The sequence below is a fragment of the Pyricularia pennisetigena genome, chromosome 6, assembly GCF_004337985.1.
Source record: "Pyricularia pennisetigena strain Br36 chromosome 6, whole genome shotgun sequence".
NCBI lineage: Eukaryota > Fungi > Ascomycota > Sordariomycetes > Magnaporthales > Pyriculariaceae > Pyricularia > Pyricularia pennisetigena.
In genome coordinates this window covers 2,491,011-2,518,218 of record NC_043744.1, presented here as the reverse complement: position 1 = coordinate 2,518,218, position 27,208 = coordinate 2,491,011, and the positions used below count along the sequence as shown (strand labels likewise).

Genomic DNA, 27,208 nt, shown 5'->3' with positions numbered 1-27,208 from the left:
GGGTTCGTGGCACGCGGGCCAGGCAAAGCGGTCTGGGGTGGTTTCGCCGTCTTGGCGAGCGGTGTGTCGTTGGGCGGCAATGCGCGGGCATATTCATGACATGGAGGGTCGTTTTGTACTTTTTGGGTTTTTTTTTTCTTCTTCTTCTGCAATTGGAGGTGATCCTATGCTTCGAGGGGCAAAAGAAATATCAAGGTTGAGTAAGGTTTGGGGCATGTGCTTCTTCTTTGGGCAGCTTTCTTTAATCACATATTGGACTTTGGGTGGGGAAACCACTCTTGAGGTGGTAGGGCGATTTGGGCGAGGCATAAGATCGGGGAGAGCCTGGTCAGATTTCAGGGTATTCCCGGTTTTGTTGGCAAGGTCTTTTGTAGATCCTTGCCTTGCTTTGTATATTCTTTGTGTACAGTGAAAAAAAGTGTCTGACTTTCCGTAAGTAGTCGGATGTGGCTCTGGAGTCGCAAATCCCTATCCCATGTATGGAGTGCGGCGTATAGTCCGTAACTTAGCAGAGCTGCTTACGCAGTAGTCTTGGCCAGCAACCCAAGTGCCATCAGCATTCGGCTTTTGACAATGCCAGGCGATAGATATATTTTTGACAGATCGTCAAGTATTGTTTTAGGTTACTGCCTGCCAGCCTTAGCTCACATTTCACTGCTCGCCTGCGGGCAAACTAGAGCACCACATATAATGGCAAGAAGTACGCAAAGGCACATAGGTCGAAGTCGCGATTTCGTCGCCCGAATCCCCATGAACAGCTTGAGCCGGCAGTTGTGCTTTCTACATGGTAGTTAGTTGACAAGCTGTCAAAACCGCTAAAATATACTCCGTAGCTGCGAGGTTAAGGCAACCTCACTTGCAGAATCGGGCTGCTTTTTACTGCCGAAACGACAATCCTGAGCAGTCTCCCCCTCACGGTAAACCATGACCAACAACACTTGGAAGTGGCGATATTTCTAGATCTCTCCTCGCCTCGAATGAAACAAAGATCGACAGCAGGGCGGACTTTGGACGCGCCCGAAAACTATGGCGCTCGTGATGCGAAGACGAGATAAACAGATACCGGTGAACCAACACACGCGGGTAGTGGAGGGTTGCTTACCATTTTATCTAGAACCCGGCCGGCAATCGAAACATTCCAGAGAGGTTCCATTCAAACGGATCCTGGGCTTTTTGCCTGCCGGAATGTATCCTAGCCGGCAACAGCTTTATGTACAGCTGGGATTGGTCATTCTATTTTGCTTGCATGGAAATCCGTCAATAAATGTGCCTGGTTTGCTGTTGGTAATGGTAAACTGGTCTCGTTTCTTAGATGAATTATTCCAAAAAGAGCACATGCATTTGCAGTGATTGAGGGGTGCATCACGGGAAGGTACGTGACGAAGACGAGAGAGAGAGAGAAAAAGAGGGTGGTGTAAGTCGCCCAGGTTGGGAAAAACTGCTAGAAAAAGCAAAGTGAGGCGGCCAATTACAAACCAATCAAGTCTTAACCACGCCGCGCGCCGCTTACGAAATCGGCTGCACGTAGGTTTCTACTCACGGTTTCGATGCCAAATTGGCAAAGGGGAGAAGAAATAACCCTGTCGAACGCGGTATTCTTCCGGTCACTGATACTTCACCAAGGCAGCAGGCTGTGAAATGAAGGGACTAAGCTTGTAGCTGACGGAGATCTTGAACGAGATGAACGGAGAGAAACAAGCTCAAAAATGAAAAAAAAAAAAAAAAGTTGAACAAGCATTGGCCAGGAGCTGCATAAAACAATCACAAGTACGCCCTATCACAGAGTCGCATTGTCTTGAGTTCGTGTGCACTTTGAGGATCAGCCGTTATTACCGTGAACGGGCAAATATAAATACCGCGCCAACCCCCATGGCGAAGAGGAAGGAGGGTTGTGTTTTTGTGCCCCGTGTTTCCCCCGGCAGCGCCATCTAAGCCATTAACTGCAATACCTATTCGCAGTCATGTCTTCCTTTGAAGCAGCGAAAAAGACATATTGGATCCCCAACATAGACATCCACAGAAAGGTGATTGTTGCCGAAATACGTTACTATCTCGGACCTGAGGCCAGCGTGCGCACTTATCAGAACGAGGTAAGATGCCTGTGGCCAAGGAAAGGTGTAGATATACCACTGACCACGATAACATCACAGGGCGAGGATGGCTTCCTGATTACCACTCCAGGGCCATGCCTCTCTGATGTGAGCCATCTGTCCAAAAACTGAACTAAGCAGATACGCATTCGAAATCGATTCCTGACTTGGGCGGTAGGAACAAATCGACGACATATGCAACAAGTCTCGCGAAATGTATAGAAGACAGGCCGAAGCCCGACAGTCATCCGGCAGCAGCAGTGCCGACGCCGAGCAAAAGACTCTCAAGCGTCCGTGGCACAAGCCCGTGGAGATCAATCGTGGCGGGTCTGGCACACGAAACCCTCACAGGCGGCACAGGAGGGATGATGAGAGAGGCGGCCGTAGCAGACGCCCAGGCTGACCAATGAAAACAACCGAGAGTTCGGTGGAAGAACCCAAGAATGTGTGCAGGTCGAAGCACCCAATAAAGCTTGGCGCTGCCAAAGAGAGCGCCAAGATTGCTGAGATGGCGCATCGCCGATGCAGTGGGCCGGAGATCCCATGTTGTAAATGATACTCTACGCTGCGTTACGGGCGTTTGCTGTCGCTGTTGCGTGACATTTGCCCATGTCGAGACCTATACTGTCATCTAGCGTTTTTGGGGGTCCAATGGACGCTGCATATTTTTATGTTATTCATGTATGGCAACGGCTGGTGTGTATGAGCCTGCAGCAGTGCGATTGCGTTGTCACTGCGCCGCCGAGTTTCAGGCCTTGTTAGCCAAGAATCGAATCTGACTGCGCCGGCAACAGCCAGCAGAGGTCGTTGGTTTGTGGATGGAGGACTAGGCAAATGTATTGTTCCGTTTCGCTGCTTTGGTTGCCTGAGTAGCTCTATAGAAGCTTTCTGGTGGATAGCACAAAATTAAACACCAGGCTGAACCTGAATAATGTCTCTGATAAGGAGATTGCCCAAGATGGCGGTCGGAAGTTCCCGCACACTTGCTGTGCTCAAACTGTCAGCCAGCTGCAAGCCGGAACAACTTGGAAGGTTGACCGCCAAATGAGACTTACTATTTTGAACGAGAGCCAATGCCGAGCGAGACTAGGTCTGGATGACCACCTATCTCGCCCTTCTGCTCCGTCAAGCACGATGACATGGCAGTTACCGGAATGCCGGTATGCGCAGTCAGTGCTTTTTGGGGGCTGCCTGCTCTGGGATTCCGAACTGTGCACCATTATGCTTGATGCTGCCGGAAATTGTCATTAGTCCCAGTGACCCCAGTGACTGCGACCGATTGATTGGTCGTTCGACGTCAGAAGAGGAGGATGGTACACAAGACTTTGGAAAAATTAACAACAACAACACCATCTTTCAATCCTCAATTTACCATTACAGATGGCAATCTGCTGTATTACTCCAGAGCAGATTGTAAGGGTATCACGAAAGGAAAAAAAAAAAAAAAAAAAAAAAAAAAAAAAAAAAAAAAAAGAGAGAATTCGGTGCTTGCTCCGAGCCAGTCAAAGACAACAACCGTAGCATGCCAGCATAGAAGTCTAGTGCGATGGCGTACTCTGTTCAACTGCCTTTTCTTTTCCTTTTTTGTTTTTATTTTAGCCAATTAAAATCGTAGACTGAATACTGCAGCCATGCAAGGTAGGACACGCGCGGCAACGGCACAGGGCGTGTGTCACGTACTCCGTACAGCCATGCCGCCGGGCGTACGTTCTCAGAACTCTTTCGGAGAGTCCGGGCCGGCTGGTAATCCTTTAATGTGAGACGATAGTGTTTTCTCGTAGTCCTGTAGACTCAGTGACCCAGCGGACCAAAGTAAGAGGGCTTGCACTTTGACACGATGGCTGCCAGTTCTTTTGTCGCCAGAGGAACCCGACTTGGTAACGTAGCCAAGAACGTTGACCCATTCACCAGGCCGTGTCTGCTCTTGGTTTAAGGCTTGAAGAACAAGATTTACGTCGACGAGTGCCTGAACCCGCGATTGGCGGAGACCGGAATCACGGTCTCTCAGCTGAAATGTATTTTCGAGCGTCAGGGTCGCATTACTGGTCGCATAGGAGGTGACGCTGACAATGGGCAGCGTTTGGTCAGTCTTCCAGTCAGTCGTGGATCGTTTTGTTCTCAAATCTGCCCTTGAAAGCAGTCAAAATGTCTTGACAGCTCACCAGCCCAGAAACCTCACTTTGTCTCCGATCTCACATGAAGGAAGCGTCGAAATCGAGACTAGTCTCGATGGAGGAGGGCCATTCGACATGATGAGGATGACCTGTGCTGTGGCCGGCTGGGCGATTTAGATATGCTAACAACCAGTTGCCTGACTGGAACCTCGAGGATACTATGTATGTGCAGGTAAATTAGATTGGTACCTTGCAAAGTAAGTTTGGGTAAACTTCAGCTCGAATCCTCCAGAATTGGCAATCGATTCAAACAAAGTCAAGGCACCGCCCGAGTCCGTCACGTGTCGAGACTACTCTGCTCGATCGGGGTCTTGACCGTTGATGACTAATATCGGAATATGTCCGGCTGAACGTTGCTGTGGCTCATTTCTCGAATCTACTTGCATCATACCCCCGTCCCGTGCCCAGGCAGCTGGCGTCGGACCTACCAGATGACATCGCCGTCATTCCCACCCAACCAGTACTTCAAACTCTGGCGACGAAACATTCCCGAGCACCGCGTTGCGGCTCGCACCTATTACACTACCACTTGAATTTATCGCTGGCTCCATCCCCTTTTCAACCTTTAAATCGACGAACTACGTAACGAGAGTCTTGCCTCAGCTCATACCCCGCCATATAACCCTGGCTTATCAAGTTCCGCGCGGGGCGAGACAGGTCAGCCGTGAAGCAAACCTACGGCCGCGTCCACGTCCGAAGCGATCCAGACGACAGACGACCTTGGCCTACGGAACTGGGGGGCTCATACAAGACTTATATCAGGACGGGACGAGTTGGACTCTGTACAACCACGTTGGTTCTTATTTACACAGAAGAAATTAATCATGTCAGGCGTATGGGGATGGTTTGGTGGAAACGCCGCGCAACGGCGAAAGGACACGCCCAAGAATGCCATCTTGGGGCTACGGTCACAACTCGACATGCTTCAGAAGCGTGAAAAGCACCTGCAAAATCAGATTTCCGAACAGGATGCGATCGCAAGGAAGAACATTTCAACAAACAAGAATGGTGAGTGAACAGCAGCCGCCCCAACCTAGCGCGGATATTTAGGCTGTGCTTGGCTCTTACTGATTAACATACTCGTGAACCGACAGCCGCCAAGGCCGCGTTGAAGAGGAAGAAGACACATGAGCACAGTCTCGACCAGACGCTCTCACAGATCGGCACGCTTGAGCAGCAGATAAACGCCATCGAGTCTGCAAACATCAACATGGAGACACTCGAGGCCATGAAGAAGGCAGGCAAGGCCATGGAGGATATACACGGGAAGCTCACTGTGGAGAAGGTGGACGAGACCATGTACGTTCTGGCATTCCTTGAGTTGTTACTCTGGTGTCACCGATGCCACTGGCCCTTGGCTAACCAATCACGATTTCTTCCACACAGGGACAAGTTACGGGAGCAAAATGCTCTGAGCGAGGAGATTGTCAACGCCATCACAAACAACCAACTTGGCAACGAGGCGATCGACGATGCCGACCTGGAGGACGAGCTGGAAGCGATGCAACAAGAGCAACTGGACGAGAATATGCTCAAGACCGGGCCGGTATCGGACGCTATCCACCGCTTACCAGCAGCTGTGAATACAGAAAGTGAGTCCGGGAGAGCTTTTGCGGGAGATATTTTTGCATCATGATCACCAGTACTGACAATGTGATTACCAGTCAAGGGAAAGGCAACGGCCGTCGAGGAAGACGACGAGGAGGCGGAGCTCAGGAAGCTGCAGGCAGAGATGGCCATGTGAGATGCGATGTCGTCAATCTCCCGGGGGTTCTAGCTCTCAAGCCTCGGTTCAGCAAACTGCAGAGGCAGACAGTCAATGTCACTTCATCTGGGTATCTCAGTTTATCGCGCAATCGCTTCATCTGCTTCGATTTCATTCGCCACAACCACACCTACCCATTCGTCCGGCATCCTTACCGGACACCGTACATTTACCTATTGGAAGTTTTTGTCCTGTTCACACTTGAGGGAGTCTTGGATCGGCGCCATGGAGTTTTGCGACTAGACAGTAATATCAAGGATTTTGCATTATAAATCGGTGATGGATATGCGTTGCATGGAATGATCTGGGCTTTGGTGCATGACAGAGTCCGGGAAGGCGGCTAGTCCTTGGATTTGACATCACGCCCGCCTTTCTCGAGTGAACAGGTGGACGGGTAATTTAGCCCCTGGCCGATCCCTTAAGCCACGAGGTCACGTGTACCCCTAACTTGCACCATCCTCATCAGGGCGGGCTTTATGATTCTTTTGACCATATACATCTTTTCAGAGACGTCGATGTTGAAGTGTCGTCGAAATCGCCCAAACCGTTTTGAATAGAGCTGATCTCCCTCCTCATTTCTCATAGTTGCGATTTCATCGGTTGGCCTATGATACGATTCCAGAGCCCAGTGCTTCGCTATGCGTTTGTTCGATATATGCAGGCTCATCCAAGCTGGCCTACAATAAGTCGAATTGGTCGTATGTAATACTTCTCAAGATCAAGAGGACCCATAGATCCTTCAACGGCACACCCCCGGCAGGGCCTCCGCTACTTCGTTGTTTATATCACTATATTTCCGAAGTAGACTCATGCCCCCACCGTGCTGAGCTATTGCCGTATTCTCCATGATGTTGAGCTAGTGGCTGGTCTACCAGTGGCCTTCGTGATATTAACCAATGTAGGGCTCAGAGTTTTATATGCACAGCAAAATTAATACTCCCAGCTTCCAAATGCGCTGGCAAACACCACTCCAGTGAAAACCCTAGACTTAAGCTGGGTGAGCAACATTGTGCCTCGGCATTATGTCTGCGTTTGTTGTATCTTCTCGTCGTTCCGCTGTTATGTAGACGTAGACACAACATGTATATGCTCTCACAGCCCCGGGACAGTAAATGCTCTGGCAAAGCGAAGAACAGGGACCTAGTTCGGAACCAGCTGGTGAAGCCGCCCATGCTGCACATGCTCGCGGCGCCTGCGACCTTGAGGCTAGTGACCCTTTGGCATGTATGGACTGATATATCGGGGATGCATGCGTGCAAAGGCCGAATCGTGTATCAGCCACTGACAGCACTGTTACTCTCGTCACAAGTCTAATGATTGTTTGACCTTGGATATCTAGATATCTACTTACCCTCACCTACTTTCAACTTCAAGAAAAATGGGCAAACATGTAGGATCTATGCAGAGATGATTGTCTGCGGTGTATTCTGCATCCGACTTGGCCTGTCCTTGCCCAATCTTCCACCGGTTTGAATTTTTGACTTAGCACAATATCCACCATAGGATATTGAATTCCACAGTATCTTCTTCTCTTGGCTGCAACATCGTCATATCCTTGACAGTTCTCTTTTGCCCCCCTCCAACCCGTCGGTTCATGTTCTCGAGTTCCCCCTGATCCCACGTCCCCAAAGTCTCGTGAATAGCCAGGATACAATAACTAAATCTCACCGCATGGTACTAGTCCAGCTGTCTCTTATAGACCTGGTGAGCTTGGCATGTGTGAACGAGGACTTCTACGACTACCATGAGCCAACTGTTGGAAGACAGCAGCTCCGCATCGAAATGTATCCACATACCCTTAGTAATGATGTAAACTAACTCCAAGACACAGCTGCTTCTCCAGTCCTATATTTACCCTTTCTCTTTTCGGTTCCAGCTCAACAGCTCGTTTTCTAAGAAGCTTTCTGGAGTCGGAGGCCATCGGCCTTAAGTGTACAGGTTCTCCGACCCCTACAGAAGCAAGCAAATTCTTCCTCACCCATATCCTATCATCTTGGATCAGATGCAAGTTGCTCAGCTAGGGCAGTTGACTCGAGAAATAGCACATTAAATATATCCATGACACATGCATTCTTCGGCGAATTCCGGATGTCAAAAAGTCCGTCGAGAACAAGATAGATATCTTCATAGTCTGCAATACTGCGGCAACACGCTTCAGTTATGAGCATGTAGCATGTAAAGCTGACCTTCCTGTCTGACCTCCAAGACCTGTATCTGCGACAATCAATAGCAGATAAAATAGCACGAGACAATATTATATCTAAGTAACTGGCAAACATGAATCTTTCTGCCATTGTTTATGAGTTTTGGCTGAATGCTTAGACCAGCGCATCCAACCTCTAATATGAGCTCGCAATCACACTTCAAAAAGACGCACAGATATCAGAATTTGCTATGGCGATCGCCGAAGTTCCCATTATCGCCATTGCCACTCAGAACATTATAACAATCAGTGCGTCCATCTGTATGTCCCTGCATCACAGTCTCAAATTGCTGGATCTTATTGCTAGAAACTGTATACTTTCCATTCATCGTTTGAGAGAGTGTTGGCGCATGCAAACAGTACCTTCAGAAGGGCCTCTTCGTTCACGCCACAAGGCCTGGAAAGCCCGGGACTGGGCAGGTCCTATAAGCAATCTTTTTATCCCAATGTGTGAAAAGCGGGTATGGCTTAGCCATTTTCGCCCGCTCCGTTTCAAGTCTTGTTCTTCTCGATCATCTTATGATGCTCTGGGTCACTTGTACAATCGCCATCAGACCAGTCACCCTCACGCTTCAGCTTGACGTAACACTATGCCCAACTCACGAGCACTCCAGCGGATATTATTTATATTTTATCGGTTAACTTTTCTACATGACCTACAAGTCCAGTTGCATTAACATATGCTGGGGATAATCAGGTTTCCAGGTTTCGATGAAGTATGGACAAATGCATCTTTGGGTAACCTTACTATCCACAATTTTCTGCTCGCAACTATCTTCGATGTTTTTTTTTTTTTTTTTTTTTTTTTTTTTTTTTTTTTTTTTTGGAGTTGCCCCAAGGTCAAAGTATATGGTCGTTTTGGACATATTCGTGTAATTTGATTTGTCGATAGAGCAACATAGTCTCCAAGCCAGCCGCGACAGACGTTCCGGGTAAATAGAAGGAGTTACTTATTCTGTCAAAGGTACTAGTTTTGTGACTGCTTTATTTTATTGCATATATATAACCTGCTAGGCGCAGTTATTCTTTCTCCATCTTCTTTGCAATTACCACAGCATTGCCGGGTAAAGTAACCTCCGGCTTGACCGAGACTGGCCATAGATTGTATTTTCCAAACTATGGACGCACAAAGCCTGTGTTGGATGCATAAAAACGAAATGGAAGACCAATAGGACGGTATAAAGAATATCTATTGGGTAAATGTGTGGAAGCGTGGACGAGGCCTTTATCCCATGTTAAGCAGGCTGTTGCTATTGGGTAGGTCGGCCAATACATAGGTGGATCTACCCATGGGCGCTGCCATTCTCATAGCACAACACCACAACACCAAAAAAACAGCATCACCAGATGAAACAAAAACAAAAAGCTACAAAATCACAAAAAATTTGCAAAAAGATGGGCATTGAAGCCGGGAATTGAGCCCGACGTGGGGGTCGAACCCACAGCCTTGAGATGGCAGATTCCGAAGAATCCAGTAAGAGTCTCACGCTCTACCGATTGAGCTAGCCGGGCATCAAAGGCCTCGGATACGGGGAATCGAACCCCGGGCACGACGGTTGACTCGGAATGAGAGCGTCGTATGTTAGCCACTACACCATATCCGATTGCTTAGATGCTTGCTTGTTGTTGGAAAGCTTTCGGTTGACAGAATTTATGACTGTGACGTCTTGCATGCCATGTCTCTGTTTGGTTGTGTGTTTGTGCGGGCTAGGACTTACTCGTGTTGGTTGGTCTAGGGCACCTCGATGTGACTCAACTTGTGGATTCTGGTCAAAATGGATCGTGGAATGGAGAGGCAAAGTGGGTGCTAGAGATGGCGAGGCTGGGATAAACCAAGTATCTTTACTGAACGCAAAGCGGTAGCACACCGCCCATTGGTGACCCAGGTGGCGAATTAAGCAGTTGACGAGGCTACTATAGTACAGTACAAAGAAGTACCGAGAAGCAGTGAAGAAGAACCTTGATTTGTACAAAAAGTGCATCTATATATCTTGTAACGTTGGGCATGGTCGTAGAGTTTGCGTGTGGCGGCAGTCCCTGCTTCCATGCGCGACCACGTACATGAGCCTTTGGCCTCCTTTTAAAGATGAGAGAAATTAGATGACAGCCAGTGCATAGCAACCGTTCATGCTTTGAGATTAGATATCTAATTCTGTTTGTATCCAACACAAACAATCCAATTATTGCTCTCGGCATCGCCGATGAATGAAGAAAACCAAGGCATGACAAAACCCAGAGAGAGCCCGATATTGCTTTAAGATTGCGATATAAGATACCCAATACATCCCAATCAGTTGCAATTCGGTACCCAATATAGCCCGGTTATCCCAGCAAAGCCCAGGCACATTTATGATGTAGTCGACATCTGAAGCTTTGATGCCAGAAACTTCTGTGCAGCCTCAAAGAATAAACTGTCTGTCGTCTGAAAAAGAAAAGGTGCTTCTGTTTCTTCTTACAAAGCAAAAACTGCCCCTCATCCCCACACTGGCGGCTGCACACCGCACTGAACTGCCTGGGATTTTGGGCACACTTGCAGACCGGGGTTCGGACGAGGTCGGGTCTGGCTGGGCCTTCGAAACTGACAACCGTCCGTCCAAACCGTCCGCAATCCCCCCCCCTCCCCCCGTTGTCTGCCACGTAGCACACCCACTTGTTCACTGGAGCAACTCGCACTTTTTGCATGCAAGCTCTTTTCAGGCCCCGTTTTGATCGGCCATTTATCCACTCAACCGCATGTGTACTCCTGCATACAATTACAAGGCAAAAGGTACTAACTCATTACTCATCCTGTCGGATCCCAGCCGCCGGTACCCAGGTTCCGGTGGGCACCCGCCTGAGAGCTAAATAACTCGGCCAGTAAGATATCACTTACGGGATCGAACAGCATGGGAACTCCTAGAAACATGTATTGTATGCCCTTACCTACTGTTCTATCCAATCTGGCAGTACTTATCCGTACCAGGTACATGCTTTCCTAGGTACTTCCCGTATGGTAATTACAATCTGCCAGTATTGTGTGCCTTGCGTCTTGGGGAGCGGCTTGGCAGCTTCCTTACCCACCGTGAGTATCGGCCGCGATCAGCATCATCGAAAAGGAAGCGAATGCAAGGTGCCAAACACAACCCCATAGGCCTCAAGTCCGTTGACCAATCCAGAAGAAAACCATAGGTCCGTTGCTGACAACACTTTGCAATAAATTATGCAAGAAACGTGGCTTTCCTTTCTAATCATCTTAGAACCAGACAAGCCAGAGAAGCCAGGCTTACCAGGGCCTCACGGCGGTTTTTTTTTTTTTTTTTGGGTGTGACGAAACGTATCACAGTCGATCCCGTGCTTTTGGGCTGCGCGCTAACCCTTTGGGCGCTGCAGAAGTCAATTGTGTGCCCAATTAACCACGGAACTTGCAAGTTGCAACTACATTTTGGCAGTAAAGTAGTGTGACGTTGACGGGCGGCGTCTTACAAGACCACAACATACTTACTGTATGTACTGTAAGGCAGGTAGTAGGTGTTCAAGCTACTAAAGTCTCTAAGCGAACCACCCCACGCCTCATCAACCTTGTACCAGTAATAGGTACGGGAAACACCCGAAGCCTAATGCTCTCTCTCCCTCTTTTTTATTATTATTTTTATTATTTTTTTTTATTTTTTATTTATTTTTTCACCTTTACTACCATCCATCTCGACCCCTCATCTCGACGTGGCGCCAGGGCGCTGGAGCTTGTTAATTATTTTGGTCCAATGGCGCCCCATGCCGCCCGGTTCTGACCACCTGTTGTTGCTCGCCTCGATCTGTCAAGTGGAAGAGAGGCAATTCCCGCCCGTGGGGTTTGCAGGTGCCAACCAGCCATCAGCTTTTCTTCTTTTGTGCTTAATATTTTTTTTTTTTCCTTTCCTTCGTTGCTCCATAATATCGGCAAAGGGGCTATATTATAGGTTGCCGGGGGCGTGCCAAATTTCATGGTACCCCCCTGCCCTTCTCGAAGCCCAATGTTTTTTCTCCGCCGTTTTGATCGCTCCGTTCGTCTTCAAAGGAAACCCTATGAAGCCTCGAACAAACAAACAATTGCTTCCTGGTTTCTTTTCCTCCTTCGATCTTCAAGCATTCCCCTGGTAATTCCCATTATTGTGTACGCGTGATACCCCTTTTCCGTTTGTTTAACCCGATTCTCGCTGCTTTTCTTGCCAGAGGCCCGCACTAGCGATCGACATTTGTATACCAAGCTTGGGCTATCTATCTCCCGGGCTCTTCAACTCTCAAATTCGATTAGTCTCACAGGACAAAACTCTCACCATCAAAAGTGACTGCTGGGATAAACCCTTTTCACCACGAGAAACTTCGTAAAACCCACCAAACGCACGCCCCACATCTGGCGACGTCTTTTGGTTGTTGTTTACACTCGAGAGGGCTGTTCCTGCGTCCAGGTGGAGGCAGTCCTGTTGATAAGACCGTCTGGCCAGGCTCTCTCGCCACCTACTGGCGTGCAGAAGCCGCAAGCCTTCACAAGGTCCCCAAAGAATGAGCTTCGAAGATGTTTCCTACTGTCCGACGCGGACAAATCCATGGGGTAATGAGGTTGCCGTAAGCTCATATGGCGAGCCGCAGTACGCAGACTACTCAAAGGTTGAGTACTTCCAGCCCTCAGATGCAGAGGAGGATCAAAAGCCGATAGACCAGAACGGAGACGGACAAGGTGAGTAAATATACAGCCAATCTTTATCAAGATCAGTCAGCTGAACCTGGACTCTAGATGGGGGTATACCGGCGGAGGACGAAGAATGGGAAACGCCCATGACGGCGACCCAGAGAAAGGCCGCCAAAAAAGCAGCGAAGAAGGCAGCAAAGAAAGCCGATGCTGAGGTAGTGCCGGAACCATCCAAGGCCGAGGAGCCAGAGGTTGTACCGGAAGATGAACCGGCAACCACGGGCAAGAAGAAGAAGTCAAAAAAGAAGATCGCCGTTGAGGAGACGCCTGCTCCTCCAGCCGATGACGGCGAGACTTTGGAAAGCTCAAAGTCAAAAAAGAAATCTAAAAGCAAAAAGGGCGTTGAGCTTTCCGAAGACGAGGACGACAAGAAGGGAAAGAAGAGCAAGAGCAAGAAGTCTGACCCTGATCCGCCACCCGAGAAACCAAAGGAACAAGCAGCCTTGGAGGCTGGCGAGGACGAATGGGATGAGTCCAAATCAAAGAAAAAGTCCAAAGGAAAGAAGACCGATTCAGAGCCTGCCCCGGCGGAAGAGCCTGCTTTAGAGACTCCAAAGTCAAAGAAAAAGAAAGGCAAAAAAGGTGCTCCTGAGCCAGAGCCAGAGCCAGAGCCAGAGCCAGAGCCAGAGCCAGAGCCAGAGCCAGAGCCACCGGCAGAAGAACCAAAGGCCAAGGAGGAGGGTGAGGAAGCCACGACTGATGGGCCCCCAGCACCTGGCGAGGAACCACCTGCGCCTGCCGATGAGCCCTCAGCAACTACCGAGGTCACTTCACCTGCGGCCGATGAGATTGTCTTTGAGGAGGCGAAAAAGTCCAAAAAGGATAAGAAGAAGAGCAAAAAGAAGTCATCTGAAGAGCCGCCGGCACCAACACCTCCTCCTGTCCTGGTCGAGGAGGTCAAGACCTCTAAAAAGGACAAAAAGAAGAAGAGCAAAAAGGGTGCAACGGACGACACTCCGCCGCCGCCACCGCCTTCTGCCCCCGTAGAAGATGCGGCTCCAGCAGCTCTCGATGCAGAATCGGCTCCTAGCGCAGTCGAGGAACCGGCCGCTCAACCCGCCGAGGAAGCGACTGCGCCTAGCACCGACGAGAAACCAGTAGATGCGGACCCCGCTCCAGAACAGCCACTAGCGGATGCTGAGGTCGCTGTTGATCAGAAATCCGATGAGCCTACTACTGAGGAGGCTGCCCCACCAGCTAGCGAACCCAAGCCCTCGGAGACTGCAGAGGATGCAATTGCTGTGCCAGAGGCTGAGAAAGATGCCACGGCCACTGAAGAACCAGCAGCGCCTGCTGCCGAGCCGACACCTTTGCAAACTGTAGAAGCAGACACTGCGCCAGCTACTGATAAAGATGCTGTTGTCGCTGAAGAGGCAACATCGCCGGCTGCTGATGCGGAAACTCTTCCAAAGTCAGAAGAGCCTGCCGCAGTATCTGACGAGAAGAGTGCTGAAGTAACTGCCGACGCTGCTGATGTCCCAGTTACCGACAAGGCGGCCGATCCGGCCGTGGAAGAAAGTGCCCCAGCTGCAGCAAACCCGTCTAGTGAGGATGGTCTACCTCCCGCTGCCGAGGAAGCGGCACCTGAAAAATCTACAGAGGAAGCTGCTTCCATTACCGAGGAATCGACAACGGAAAAGGCCTCGGATGAAGTTGTTCCCACAGCCAAGGCTGCAGATCCTGCAGTGACTGAAGACTTAGTTTCGCCAACCAATGCTGATGAAGCTGTCCCGAATACCGTCCAAGCACCAGAACCTTTCAATGCTGAAATAGCGGCCGATTCAACTACCAAGGACGAAGCCCCCACGGCTGCCGAAGACGTCCCACCACCTGCAAATGCAGAGGAAGCTTCTCTGGCCACTAACGAACAAGCAACCTCGAAAGCAGATACTGCAGCTGATGAGGCGATCAAAGAAGACGCTCCTGCTGTTTCAGAAAAGGATGGCCCTGAAAAGGTCGATGGGCCCGCGTCTTCGATCGATGAGCAACAGCCCGCCACGAACGCTCAAGAGATCGATGTTTCAGACACCCAAGACCAAGCCGCTGCTTCCCATGAGATTGCTGCTCCGGTTACCGAAGAGTCTACGCCTGCGCTAGTTACAGAGGCCATCCCTCCAGTTTCTGAAGAGGCAGCAGCGACAGCATCATCTCCCACGGAAGAGACCAAGGCTGTAGCCGATGAGATGGCACCTTCTGATGACAAGGACGAGAGCACCCTTAACCCTACAGAGGAAGCTCCCGCGGTCACAGAAGAAGCGCCAAAGGGCCAGGTCGTCGACGCTGCTCCACCAGCAGAGCCGCAGCCTGCAACGCCTGTGCCAGAGAAGGAACCCGAGGCAGAGTCGTCGCCGTCTTCAAAGAAGGATAAAAAGAAGAAGAAGAAGGGCAAGTCAGGCACAGCGACTCCTCAGGAGTCCGTTATTTCATCTCCGCCGCCTGTGCCAGAGCCAGAGAAAATACCAGAGTCTGAACCGAAGCAAGAACCGGAACCTGATCTGAAGCAGGAACCGGAATCTGAGCTGAAGCAAGAACCAGAGCTTGAGCTGAAGCAAGAACCGGAGCCTGAGCTGAAGCAAGAACCGGAACCTGAGCTGAAGCAAGAACCGGAGCCTGAGCTGAAGCAAGAACCGGAGCCTGAGCTGAAGCAAGAACCGGAGCCTGAGCTGAAGCAGGAACCGGAACCTGATCTGAAGCAGGAACCGGAATCTGAGCCGAAGCAAGAACCAGAGCTTGAGTTGAAGCAAGAACCGGAGCCTCAGCAGTCCGCTTCTTCCAAAAAGGAGAAGAAAAAGAAAAAGAAGAAGGAAAAGATTGCTGCTGCCACAGAGGTAACAGACGGGGATACTTCCTCGCCCGTGGCGCCAGCCCCTGTTGAGGCAGCACTGGTCGAGACAGCTCCGGCAGATGCGGTAGCCGTTGAGGCAACAGGGGCAGCAGAAGCTGAGGCAGCAACCGTTCAGGCAGCTCATGACGATGCAGCTCCCGCGGAGGCAGCAACACCAGCCGAAGCAGCAGTACCCGCCGGAACAGAGGCGCTGGCCGAGATAGCTCCCGTCAATGTCCCTCCCGTTGAGGCAGTAGCACCAGCCGAGGCAGCACCAGCAGATCCAAACGACGCTGAGGCGGCGTCAGCGGCAACAGCTGCAGTGGATATAACACCGGTTGAAACGGCTCCCGTCGAAACGGCTCCCGTCGAAGCAGCGCCCATCGAGGCAAATCAATTGAAGGTGGAACCCGTTGAAGCTGAAAACGTGGATACATCTGCTTTGGATGCTGCTTCTGCAGAGCCAGAGACTCTAGCAGCACCAGTAAAGCCTGACATAGACGAGTTATCTTCTTCATCCAAAAAGGACAAGAAAAAGAAGAAGAAGAGCAAGGCTCTGGTTGATGTGGCTCATCCTGATGAGGTTAAAGCTCCCGTGGAACCAGACGCCAGCGTGGCGGATGAGGCGGCGACACCGTCGAAGGACAAGAAAATGGAAGAAGAGGGCGTAGATGCAACCCCTGTCGGAGTTGTGGCAGCAGTCGAGGAACCACAACCGGAACCGGTAGTGCTTTCCAAGAAAGAGAAGAAGAAAAAGAAGGGCAAGGGTGCATCTGATTCCGAGCCTGTTCCAGAAGTACCGCCTCCAGTCGCGCAAGAAGAGCAATTGCCTGCATCTTCGAAGAAGGACAAGGATACGGCCGACGTTGAAGCTGAAGTCGGCGACGAAGTCAGCCCTCCAGCAGCGCCAGAGGTCCAAGAACCCGAAGAGAATTTGGCACCATCCTCCAAAAAGGATAAGAAAAAGAAGAAGAAAGGCAAGGCTACTGAACCTACGCCCGTCGAAGACCCTCCAACTCCGAAGGCGGAAGAGCCCGAAGAAGATTTGTCGACGCCGTCCAAGAAGGAATCCAAGAGCAAAGACAAGAAGGACAAAAAGAGCAAGGCAAGCAAAGCAGTCGCAGCTGCAGCGGTTATTGCACCTGCAGCAGTCCTTGCCGCAAGTGCCCTCGATGCCGATGAGCCAGAAGATCCGCAAGTCGCTGATGACAGCGGCGCAGTGAACCTAGAGGAACCGGCGGCTCTCGCAGAGGATAACGCGCCACCGGTGGCAGAGGTTCCGTCTGAATCTGTTGATATAGTCGAGCCCCAGGAAAGTGCTGCCGTAAACGACGCAGTCGCCGTAGCGACTGGCGAAGAACCGACGCAGTTGGCTGCTCCTGACGAGAGTGGGTCTCCCGTTTCAGCCGAGAATGAGCCGCCGACCGCAGTAACCCAGGCGGAGGATCCTGCCCCCAAAGACTCGGAGGCCGATCCTTGCGAGCCGGAGGCGTCAATCAAACCAGCAGATGTGGAGAGTGATGTTATGCAAACTTCGGAAGTTGTGTCAGCAGACGCACCCGAACCTAAGAAAGATGCCGTCGAGCCCTCGGAAGGCATGCCACCATCCGATTTGCCTCCCGCTTCTGAGCCGAACGGAACGCCTGAGGACGCAGAAAAGATCGTACCGACAGAAGAACTTGGAAGCGGCATGGAAGCTGAGGAAACTATCGATAAAGCCGCCGAGGCCCCTGCCGGCGATGAGCAGGCAGCTGTTGAAGCCGCTGGTATGGCGCCGCCTCAGGAGGAAGCTACTGTCAAAGAATCAGGGCTCGAGCAGGACGGAAGCTCACAGCAGCCTGTTCCAGAGGTTGAACCTGCTTCTGTTCATGTTCCTCCTGAGATTGAAGCCGAGGTTCCTCCATCGGAGCCCGCGAACGTGGAAGAGGTTGCCGTATCTGAAGAGCCCCAGCCTGTGGAGCCCAAAGAAGACCAGCCACCTGCCCCTGAAAGCAGCGATATTACCCAAGACAAAGCGGCCGAGGCAGACGACAAGCCTGTGGGGGAGCCATTGACAGCAATAGAGCCTGAGCTCGCCTCTGACTCCCCAACGGTGGAGCAGCCGACCGCACAAGTTGATGTCGCACCAGCAGCTGATGCCTCAATCGATGAATCTGAGACTTTGGGAGAAGCCCAGGATAAGGTGGTTGATAAGGCACCTGCTGAAGACCTGGATGTCGAGTCTGTGTCAAAAGATAGCTCTGCGGTTGAAATTCTGGAGCCAGTCAACGTGCCTGAAGCATCTCCTCAGCCAGATGATGAATTAGCGGCCGTAGAGATCTCGAGTGAAGAGCCTGCAGCAGAAGCAGTTGAGGAGCCACCAGCGCCTGTGGAAGCATCGCCGACCGAGCCAGTCGTTACCCCCGAGACCGGCAGCAGTGATCACGATGAAGCAGCCAGCCCGAATAATGTCTCTGAAGGCGACATTCCTCGTGCAGAAAAGCCTGAACAGGATTCGCCAACTGAAACTGCGGACAAGCCTGTTTCCGAAGACGAAGAAAACAACACTGCAGAGACGTCTGATAAGCCTGCGGAGCCAGAGGCCGGCAGCACTGATCCCGATGAAGCAGCTAGCCCGAATAAGGCCCCGGAAGGCGACGTTCCTCCTGCAGAAGAACCTGAACAGGATTCGCCAACTGAAGCTGCAGACAAGGTTGCTCTCGAAAACCAAGAGGATACCACTGCAGAGACGTCTGATAAGCCTGCAGAGCCAGAGGCTGATGCAGCCGAAGTTGCTAGCGCTGACCCGGAGCCGAAATCTGACACAGTTGAGCCAGCTGAGAATCCCGTAGAAGCAGATACACCCAAGGACTCGGATGCTGAGGCAACTACATCTGTCATGGCGACTGGTGACGCTAGCGAGCAAACCAAACCTGCAGAGCTCGTCGAGGTCACCGAGCAGCTTCCGGTTGTCGATGCGGCTGAACAGACGCCAGAGCCGGTCGATTTGGCTGAAGTTTCTCAGGAGACTACAGCTGTCAACGAACAAGCGGCCACTGATGCTGATACGGGCTCGGTGGAACCGCAAGTCGAGCCGGCTGCTGTTCCAGCAGAGGAGCCCTCTGATACTCCAGCAGAAGCGCCTGTCCCAGCTGAGGATCTGGCTTCAACTGTAGATGCTACTAGTTCGCAACCGAACGAGACCGCTGTGGATCAGGCATCTGCCAGCGACAAGGTGCCAACTGTCGAGGAGACCGAGGAATCACGTTTAAAAGACGTGGAGTCCAATGGCAGTGCGGTCGTCGCAGAGATTGCTGATCATTCTGAGACACCTCCGGCAGACGACCCTCAGGGCGCCTCTGATGATCAGCAGATTGCTCCTGAGGAGAATGCCGCAGACGTGAGCAAAGAGGAGCCAGCGACTGCGCCCGTCGACCTTGACACAATCGCAGTGTCAGATGCCTCTGCAGCAGAGACTGTCGATGCGGACAAGGGCGTGGCGGGGAGTGAACCTGTCATAGAGCCCGGTCCAGCCGCGGATGATGCTATCACTGAGCCTGTTATCGAGAATCCGGCTGACGAAGAACCACCAGTAGTCGAAGATGTAACCGCAGCGGACGAATCTGCTCCTCAGGATGCCACTGCAACTCCAGGTGAAAATTCGGACAACAATGCCGAAAAGGTTGCCATTGAGCCTGAGATCGTGGATGCGCCTGCGGCCACCCAAACTTCTGAGAGCCAGGAAGAGGGCCCAGCAGCACCTGAACCAGCTACTACTTCAGAAGAAGTTAAGGCTGCTGCTGATGATGGAGCCGCTGCAGTCCAAAAATCCCCCGAGGGCCAAGAAGAGAGCTCAGAGGCACCCGAACCAGCTCCCACCTCGGAGGATGTTGAGGATGCCGCTGATGAAGCCGTTGCAGTCCAAGAAGCCCCCGAGCCGGTGGTCAAAGAAGACGTTTCACCTACTGATGGTGATAGCCCTGCGGAAGCCGACGCGGAATCAAGCGTCAAGGTTGCTACTGCGACCGAGGAAAAGGCTGCTGACGACACCCCCGAGGAACCTTCTGATACCGCGGGGCCTGCTGCTGCGGCTGCTACCGATAGCGCTGAAGTAAACGACAGCGGCGCCGTAAGTAAAGAAGTTGAAGAAGAGCCAGCAGCTGAAGCCCTTGCCAACGGATCGCTGGTCGAAGAAAGCAAAGCCATCGAAGAGCCAGCTGCTGAAGCCGCAGTTGAAAACGCAGCCGAAACGGCAACGGTCTTGGAATCTGAAGCTTTGGAAGAGTCCCCTATCGATGAGACACTCGTTGAGCCAGCCACAGCAACTGAAAGCGATATGGTTCACGAAGACAATACAGAGAAAGATGCGCCTGAAGCCGTCGTAGATGACCTGACTCAGCCGGTAGCACCAGAGGAGACAGTGCCCGTGGAGCACAGCAATGATGACAAGGAGACTCAGGCCGAAGCCCCCGCCCCGGCCCAAAAGAGTGAACCAGAGGCCGATATTAAGGAATCGGCAGAAGCCGCCGAAGCTGTCGAGGTGCAAGCAGCCACAGAGGCCGAGTCGCAAGCGGATCAGACCGCTGGCGAAAGCTTGCCAAGTGAATCTGAGCCAGAACCAACTCCCGAGGTTGCCAGTGCGCCTGTTCCTGCCCTTGCTCACGAAACTAGCCCCGGAGACGCTCCCGAAGTGGAGGCTCCCCAGGAAATTATGGAAGACGAGTCTGTGGATGAGGGCGAAAAATTCAACATGAAGGAAGCAGCAGTGGCAGCCGGTGCTACTGCAGCTGTTGGAGCAGCTGGACTAATGGCCGCACGCGCAATGTTGTCCAAGGACAAGGGCGAGAAGTACGAATCGCAGCGCAGCGTCGATACAGAGAAACCGAAGAGGCCGACCGTCAAGCTTGTTAGTTCAGGCACGCAGACCGATATCACACGGCCCAGAACTCCATTCGAACTCACTGCATCCGGCTCGAGGGATCCAATCAGGGCACCGACGCCTGGAGTGGTGCTCCCAGATCTGAAAGACGAACCTGCTCGACAGATGAGCAAGGCGAGGAGCCTGAGAAGACAGCGTAAGCTCTCCATCCAGAACGCTGAGGAGATTGTTGCCACTGCCGTCATCCTCTATGCCACTTGCGATGTTCTGAGCCCCAAGGGATCCCCGCGCTTGTCGCCCACCGGAAGCCCTGTTCAGGGGTACGGGTGGCGTGACGTGGGAACAAACCCTTTCTCTCTGAGTCCAGAGAGGCCAACGGCGGCGGAATATCCAGTGAAGAGGAGCAGGGACCGTGACGTGGACCAGGCGCTTCGCGATTCCGTTGCTGACCTCTTTGCAGACGATAAACGATCGGTGGCGGACCCCGAATCTCCTCGGACACCGCGTAGTGGCCATCACCACCGTTCGAGCCATCACTCTTCCCGGTCAAGTCGCACTCCTAGGGAAGACCGGACTCTTAGGGAAGAACGCACCCCAAGAGACGAGAATGGCGACGAAAAGAGGCACCATCGCAGAAGCCGCCCTGACCACCATCGCGATGCTTCGGGTTCCATGTCTTCGCCCTCACACAAACCGAAGCGCCAGGATAGTGGATATTCGGAGGAGTCACATTCTCGAAAACACCGAACTCCCGAAGAGCAGCAAGAACATGAGAGGCGTCGCGCTGAGCGTCACGCTGCCCGCTCCCCCGAGGAGCAACAAGAACACGACAGGCGGCGTGCTGAGCGTCATGCCGCTCGTGCGCTACGTGAAAAGGAACGAGGCCACGGCTCACCTACGCCGGCCCCAACCTCCCCGCCCGTGAGCACCAGCGACAGGGCGAGGTCGAGGCGACACAGCCACAGATCTGCAGCACGGGAAGAGATGCCGCCACCTCCACCGTCAAAGACTGGCCTCTTCGGCTCAAGCAGGAGTCGTCACTCCAAGCCTGCTGACGGTATCGACTATTCCTACGGCACGGGTGAAATCCCGCCTGCCCCCGCTCGCAGCAGCAGCATGAGAGATCGAGACCGTTCGATTGTCCCCCCGCCTCCGGAAGAACCTCTTCCGGAGCGTTCACACACCACCAGGTCACGGCACCGATCCAGCCGCGTGACCGAAGATGCCAATACCTTGCGCAAACTACAAAAAGCCCGCGAAAAGGTCGCCGAGGATGCCAGGCGCGCCGCGGAGGAGTCTGGCTCGGGGAGGTCCTCCCAAGACTTTGCGCGGTCGAGGCGGGCGTCTCGGGATGCCGTGCGTCCTATGCGGGCAAGCTACGAGCCATCGTCCCGGGAGAGCCCCACAGTTCGCTCGGTCGACAAGACCAAGGACGACCTGGATCAGCCGCGCGAAGAGGCGCTCCACCGCCGGACTCGCTTCGAGAAGAGGGAGCAGCTCCAGAGGCGGGCAACCACGGCAGGGCGCGCGGAGCGCGATAAGGAGGATATCGCGGATGCCGAGGAAGATTCTGACAACGTCAGGGACAACAAGAAGGAGAAGAAGGGAGGTTTCCGAGCGGTGTTCAAGAGACTGTTTACGTCATGATGAAAGGGAGAGATTTGACACGATTTACGAGTTTTTGTTTTGAAGCTTTGCTGTTTGTTGGAGCGCATCACTACAGAAGTTTTGGATTTTGATGCATGGTAATGAGTGGCATGATTGTTAGGATGTATGCAAAGGATAGATTGTTTGGCTTGATCACGAAAGTTATGGAATTACATGAGACAACGTTTTGAAAAACATGATTATTATTCACGAGATCGGCTGAATGCAGTGAGGCAGTGGCATTACCCGCAGTGTAAGCTAAAGGGTAGATTGTGAATTCCGCCTCATTCAGGTACGGCAGACTATCGAAAACAAGACAAACCCGCGTCCAAGACTTGAACGGTTACAACGCGGGTGGAGGGTAGGTAGGGAGGTATTCTAGAACTGAAAAGAAGATAAACAAACTAACTACATTAATTAGCTTACGGCTCGGTCAGGTATTAGCGCGCCAGTTGGAGAAGCAGAGTCAGTAGTAGATTGATTGATCGTTAACCCCACCATGTTGTCATCCCGTAGCGTCAGAGGTTCTTTCGGATTGTGCCTGGGAAGAACCTTACCCAAGGTTTACTTTACTGACTGACTTATCACTTGAAAATCCCGCTTCGTCCAATTTTTTTTTTCTTCTTTTTTTCGTATACCCTCTCTAGCCGGCTGCTTACCTTCTTGGGCATATTTCTGTCCGCTTGGTTATTTCTTCCCCCTGCGGTTCGCTCATAACCTACCAGTAGCAACAAGTGTTCGGAATTATTTGAACGGGTCGAGTGGTTTTGTATTGTCATAAACTTCTCTCACCACACAAATCATCATCAACATGGCGGACGGCAAGCGGGCGGTGGACTCCAGCAGAGGTATGAAAACTACAACATAGCACTCATATTTACGAGAAAAAAAAAAAAAAAAAAAAAAGCACCGGCATGACTGACATGATGAAATCACAACGGTCCCTCAGTCTGGACGACACTGATAACAAATCTGGACTACCTGCCGGGACTCTTGACGCTGGACTACGCGCTACGGAAGCACAAGTCCAAGTACCCGCTCGTGGCGCTGTACACGGACACCTTCCCTGAGTCTGGCCGCACTGCGCTTGCGTCGCGGGGCATCGCTGCACAGCGCATCGAGTACCTGCTCCCAACCAAGTCGAGCCGGGACTACAGCGAGGACCCGCGCTTCTACGACTGCTGGAGCAAGCTGACGCCCTTCTCGTTGGAGCAGTACGAGCGAGTGGTGCAGCTCGACTCGGACATGCTGGTGCTGCAAAACATGGACGAGCTGATGGAGATGGAGCTGGACGCGCCCGAGGTGTCGGCTGCGGGCGGCCCCGACTCCAAGAGGGTGTTTGCCGCCAGCTACGCCTGCGTCTGCAACCCGCTTAAGCGTGCGCACTACCCCAAGGACTGGGTTCCCGAGAACTGCGCCTTCACGACCCAGCATGGAGAACCGGACAAGGCGCAGGTTGAAGGGGCGGACCCGGCCAAGGTGCCGCTGCCGATCCTCAACGGGGGCCTGCAGGTGGTGAACCCGTCGCGGATCCTGTTCCAGCAGATCGTGGACCACATGGAGAACAATGCGGCGTCGCTCGACTTTGCGGACCAGTCGCTGCTCTCTGAGCTGTACCGGGACCGCTGGGTGGCGCTGCCCTACGTTTACAACGCACTCAAGACGCTGCGGTGGCCCGGGGTGCACGATGCCATCTGGCGCGACGACAAGGTCAAGAATGTGCACTACATCCTGACCCCAAACCCGTGGGAGCAGCTGGACGCAGAAGGGAATACCAAGAGTGAGGAGGAGACGATGGGATGGTGGGCCGATGTGAACAAGGAGAGGAGGGAGGTAGAGAAGACGAGGGGAATTGATGACGGCTTTTAGTTGAAGTTTTGTGTGTGAGATGCGTTGGATCCAAAGAAGTTTTGGATGGGATTAGAAGTCAAGTCAAAGATGAAATTAAGAGAGAAAAAAAAAAGAAAAAAAAAGCAAGGGCCCAATGCTCGGTTTCGCTCATCTTCTATGAATCTCCAAGTTGGCGCGAGAATATGCGCGATGCTCACTCAGAATGGCGTTAGTGGGGCACCAGAGAGGGGCAGTTCCAAGTTAACTTAGACTGGATTCAGCTCGCCTATCTTGCTCGCCGACACCTATTGAATGCATCTCTCTTTCATAACATACTCAGGCAAAATTGGACACGAATCGTTTGAAAAAAGAAAAAGAAAAAGAAAACCGGTAATTCAACTTGATATCGTAATCGCCCACGAGGAATTAGATCAGAATTCACGGAACAAGTAAATCGGATCATGTCTGGGATTCGGAGAGCAACCCATGCCGGCAGTTGGTACACGCACAGCTCATCCAAGCTCAACACCCAACTCGATGAATGGCTCTCTGAGGTACCCGACAAGATCCACGACAACGACGTACCTATCAAAGGTGCGAGAGTGATTATTGCACCGTAAGTTTCCTAGATATTTTAACAAGTTGACGATCCTCATGCACTTGGTCGCCCTGACGTCATTGTCCAACTCTCTGGATTGTCCCGTCTCACCTATCAACCTACTTGTCACCTCGTATCACTGTAAAGCTCCTCTAGCATGATTAGGCAGCCTTGAATATTCCTCGCTCTAGTTCCGTCAAGTCTTCAAGCCTACTTATCATTAACGATTCCACCATATCCCATTACCAGTCATGCCGGCTACAGCTACTCCGGGCCCTGCGCCGCCTGGGCCTACAAGGTCTTTGACGTCAGCGCCGCAAAGCGGATCTTTGTCCTTGGACCCTCACATACGTACTATCTTTCCGGCTGTGCCTTGACGACCTACGCTACCTACGAGACGCCACTCGGCAACCTACGGGTGGACCTCGACACGGTCAAGCAGCTCCGAGACACGGGCAAGTTCAAGGACATACCGCGCCACAGTGATGAGGACGAGCACAGCCTGGAGATGCACCTGCCGTACCTCGCCAAACGGCTGAAGCAGACGTTCGGTGGCGGCAGCGACGGCGATGGCGACGCCTCGTGGCCGCCCGTGGTGCCCATCCTGATAGGAGATAACAAGCGAGACGCGGAAAAGGCCTTTGGGGAGCTGCTACTGCCGTACCTGCGCGACCCGGAAAACGCCTTTATCGTCAGCTCCGACTTTTGTCACTGGGGTAGTCGCTTCGGCTACACCAAGTACACCAGCGACGGCACCGTCCAGGGGGTGAGGAGCCTCGGCAGGGCGGACCGGAACCTGCCGGTCCCGATACACGAGGGTATCCGAGTGTTGGACCACCTGGCCATGGACGCTATCGAGACGGGGAGCCACGACGCCTTCTACGACAACCTCAAGGTGACCGGGAATACGGTCTGCGGACGTCACCCGATCGGGGTTGTCATGGCTGCGCTGGAAATGCTGAAGAAGGAGAGGGCCGGTGGTGATGCTGCCGCGTCAGGCTCTAAGAAGGGAGACGGCGTGTTCACCTTTGTCAAGTACGACAGGAGCAGCCTTGTTGAAGATGTTAGCGATTCCAGCGTCAGCTACGCTGCGGCTTACGCGGTGATTTGAAGCGACGACTTGGGTGCAAGGGTCGAGTCATTTGGTAAAGCTGATTGTGCTCGCTCGCTGACTTTTTTTTTTTCCTTATGGGAAATCAATCAAAATCCCATTTATTTCCTTATACTGTAAACTGTGCCTCATCTTCAACAATAGCGTCGCGGGCCTCAGAGACAAGACCATGGAGACGTATCGGAATAAGCCGCTGTCAGACTACTAGTAAGTCTAGTAGAACGGTGGGTAGATCAGGGATGACATTTGCCAGAAGTTTGTTTGAGGAGATGGAGATCAATTCTGGAGCACGACAGCCCTGGCCATAGATCATGAATAGTTCGCGGCGATTAAGTCAAACTTCCCTTGAAGCTCCTTGACCCGATTCAGCCCGATTTTGCCGTCGAGCCGATCGGGCTCTCCGCTTGGGGTCTACCGGTACAGCCAGTACGCAAATCCCCCGACCGCGCAATGCCGAAGCTGATGCTCGTTTATTTAGGCAAGATTGCTAAGTATCCAAGCTTGCCGAGGCGACTTTTTTTTTTTTTTTTTTTTTGGCTTTTCAATGGGCTATGCCAGATTAGCAAATTGTAGGATTTAGCTAGCCTGCTTTGGCCTCAGCCCTTGGCCTCTTTGGAAGCTAGCCGATCCCTTCCATCATGGTTCATTCCATTCCCGTGGCGCTGGGTTTATTTTTTATTTTTTTTTATTTTTAATTTTTTGTTTCTGCCTCGTCGCGGGGCGCTGCTGACATGTGTGTGAGAGTGTGTGGCACAACTGCACGCTTGTCAGCGCCCGGGTCGGCTGCGTCTGGACAGGGCAAACAGACGAACGCAAGTCGAAAGTCGATTCAAAAATCGAAGTGCCAAAAAAAGAACAAGACCAGGGGCGCACATGCAAAGCTGACGGCAGCGACCGACCATTCCATAAAATGCTTGTCAGATCTGTTTACTTGATTCGTATACGTAGGCATCGAATTGCCGCATGCAGATGGACTGCGGAATGTGCGTATCTATTTGGCTGCTAATCACTGCAATAGAGGTACCTAGTTAATTACTTGTATCATGTAATTAACTAGGTTTTCTGCATGTAGGTCGGGTACCTAACGAGGTAAATTTGATGGAAATCACCAGCATTACATGCACGCGTGATTGACCGGTTGAAGTTTGTCCAACGATTGAGCCTGTAGATCCACGTTTTGAAACCGCCTGAGGTAGGCGGGCTCTGGTCCCGCAACGGCTTAAAGCCATTTGCCGTCGTCCGCCCTCCAAGTGAATGTAAAATCCTTGCACGATCCAGCGCTCACTGGCAGCCCGTCAACGACATCAGCGCTGCTTTTTTTTTTTTTTTTTTTTTTTTTTCTCTCTTGTAGTTGTGCTTGGGATATTCCAGCTCACAACGGATGATGCATACATGCATACCTA

The 27,208-nt window shown here is 52.0% G+C and overlaps 6 protein-coding genes across 6 annotated transcripts; 5 read left to right on the top strand and 1 right to left on the bottom strand.

Moving 5' to 3' along the window:
- Positions 1-1,961: 1,961 nt before the first annotated feature.
- PpBr36_04576 (uncharacterized protein) lies at positions 1,962-2,493 on the top strand (the record flags this gene model as incomplete). Its single annotated transcript, XM_029891735.1, has 3 exons — positions 1,962-2,090; positions 2,151-2,198; positions 2,269-2,493. 3 exons carry the CDS (start codon positions 1,962-1,964, stop codon positions 2,491-2,493), a joined length of 402 nt encoding a protein of 133 aa, XP_029749932.1.
- A 1,288-nt stretch (positions 2,494-3,781) lies between these two features.
- On the top strand, positions 3,782-6,008 carry PpBr36_04574 (uncharacterized protein; the record flags this gene model as incomplete). The annotated part of the gene is made up of 5 exons (XM_029891733.1): positions 3,782-3,846; positions 4,935-5,272; positions 5,359-5,563; positions 5,651-5,856; positions 5,929-6,008. The coding sequence occupies 5 exons, from the start codon at positions 3,782-3,784 to the stop codon at positions 6,006-6,008; spliced, it is 894 nt and encodes a 297-aa protein (XP_029749934.1).
- On the bottom strand, positions 3,802-4,341 carry PpBr36_04575 (uncharacterized protein; the record flags this gene model as incomplete). The annotated part of the gene is made up of 2 exons (XM_029891734.1): positions 3,802-4,153; positions 4,253-4,341. 2 exons carry the CDS (start codon positions 4,339-4,341, stop codon positions 3,802-3,804), a joined length of 441 nt encoding a protein of 146 aa, XP_029749935.1.
- Positions 6,009-12,750: 6,742 nt separating the features above from the next.
- Positions 12,751-22,266, top strand: PpBr36_04573 (uncharacterized protein; the record flags this gene model as incomplete). Its single annotated transcript, XM_029891732.1, has 2 exons — positions 12,751-12,925; positions 12,983-22,266. The coding sequence occupies 2 exons, from the start codon at positions 12,751-12,753 to the stop codon at positions 22,264-22,266; spliced, it is 9,459 nt and encodes a 3,152-aa protein (XP_029749937.1).
- An 811-nt stretch (positions 22,267-23,077) lies between these two features.
- PpBr36_04572 (uncharacterized protein) lies at positions 23,078-24,135 on the top strand (the record flags this gene model as incomplete). The annotated part of the gene is made up of 2 exons (XM_029891731.1): positions 23,078-23,114; positions 23,216-24,135. The coding sequence occupies 2 exons, from the start codon at positions 23,078-23,080 to the stop codon at positions 24,133-24,135; spliced, it is 957 nt and encodes a 318-aa protein (XP_029749936.1).
- A 422-nt stretch (positions 24,136-24,557) lies between these two features.
- PpBr36_04571 (uncharacterized protein) lies at positions 24,558-25,805 on the top strand (the record flags this gene model as incomplete). The annotated part of the gene is made up of 2 exons (XM_029891730.1): positions 24,558-24,712; positions 24,944-25,805. 2 exons carry the CDS (start codon positions 24,558-24,560, stop codon positions 25,803-25,805), a joined length of 1,017 nt encoding a protein of 338 aa, XP_029749939.1.
- Between the last annotated feature and the right edge of the window lie 1,403 nt (positions 25,806-27,208).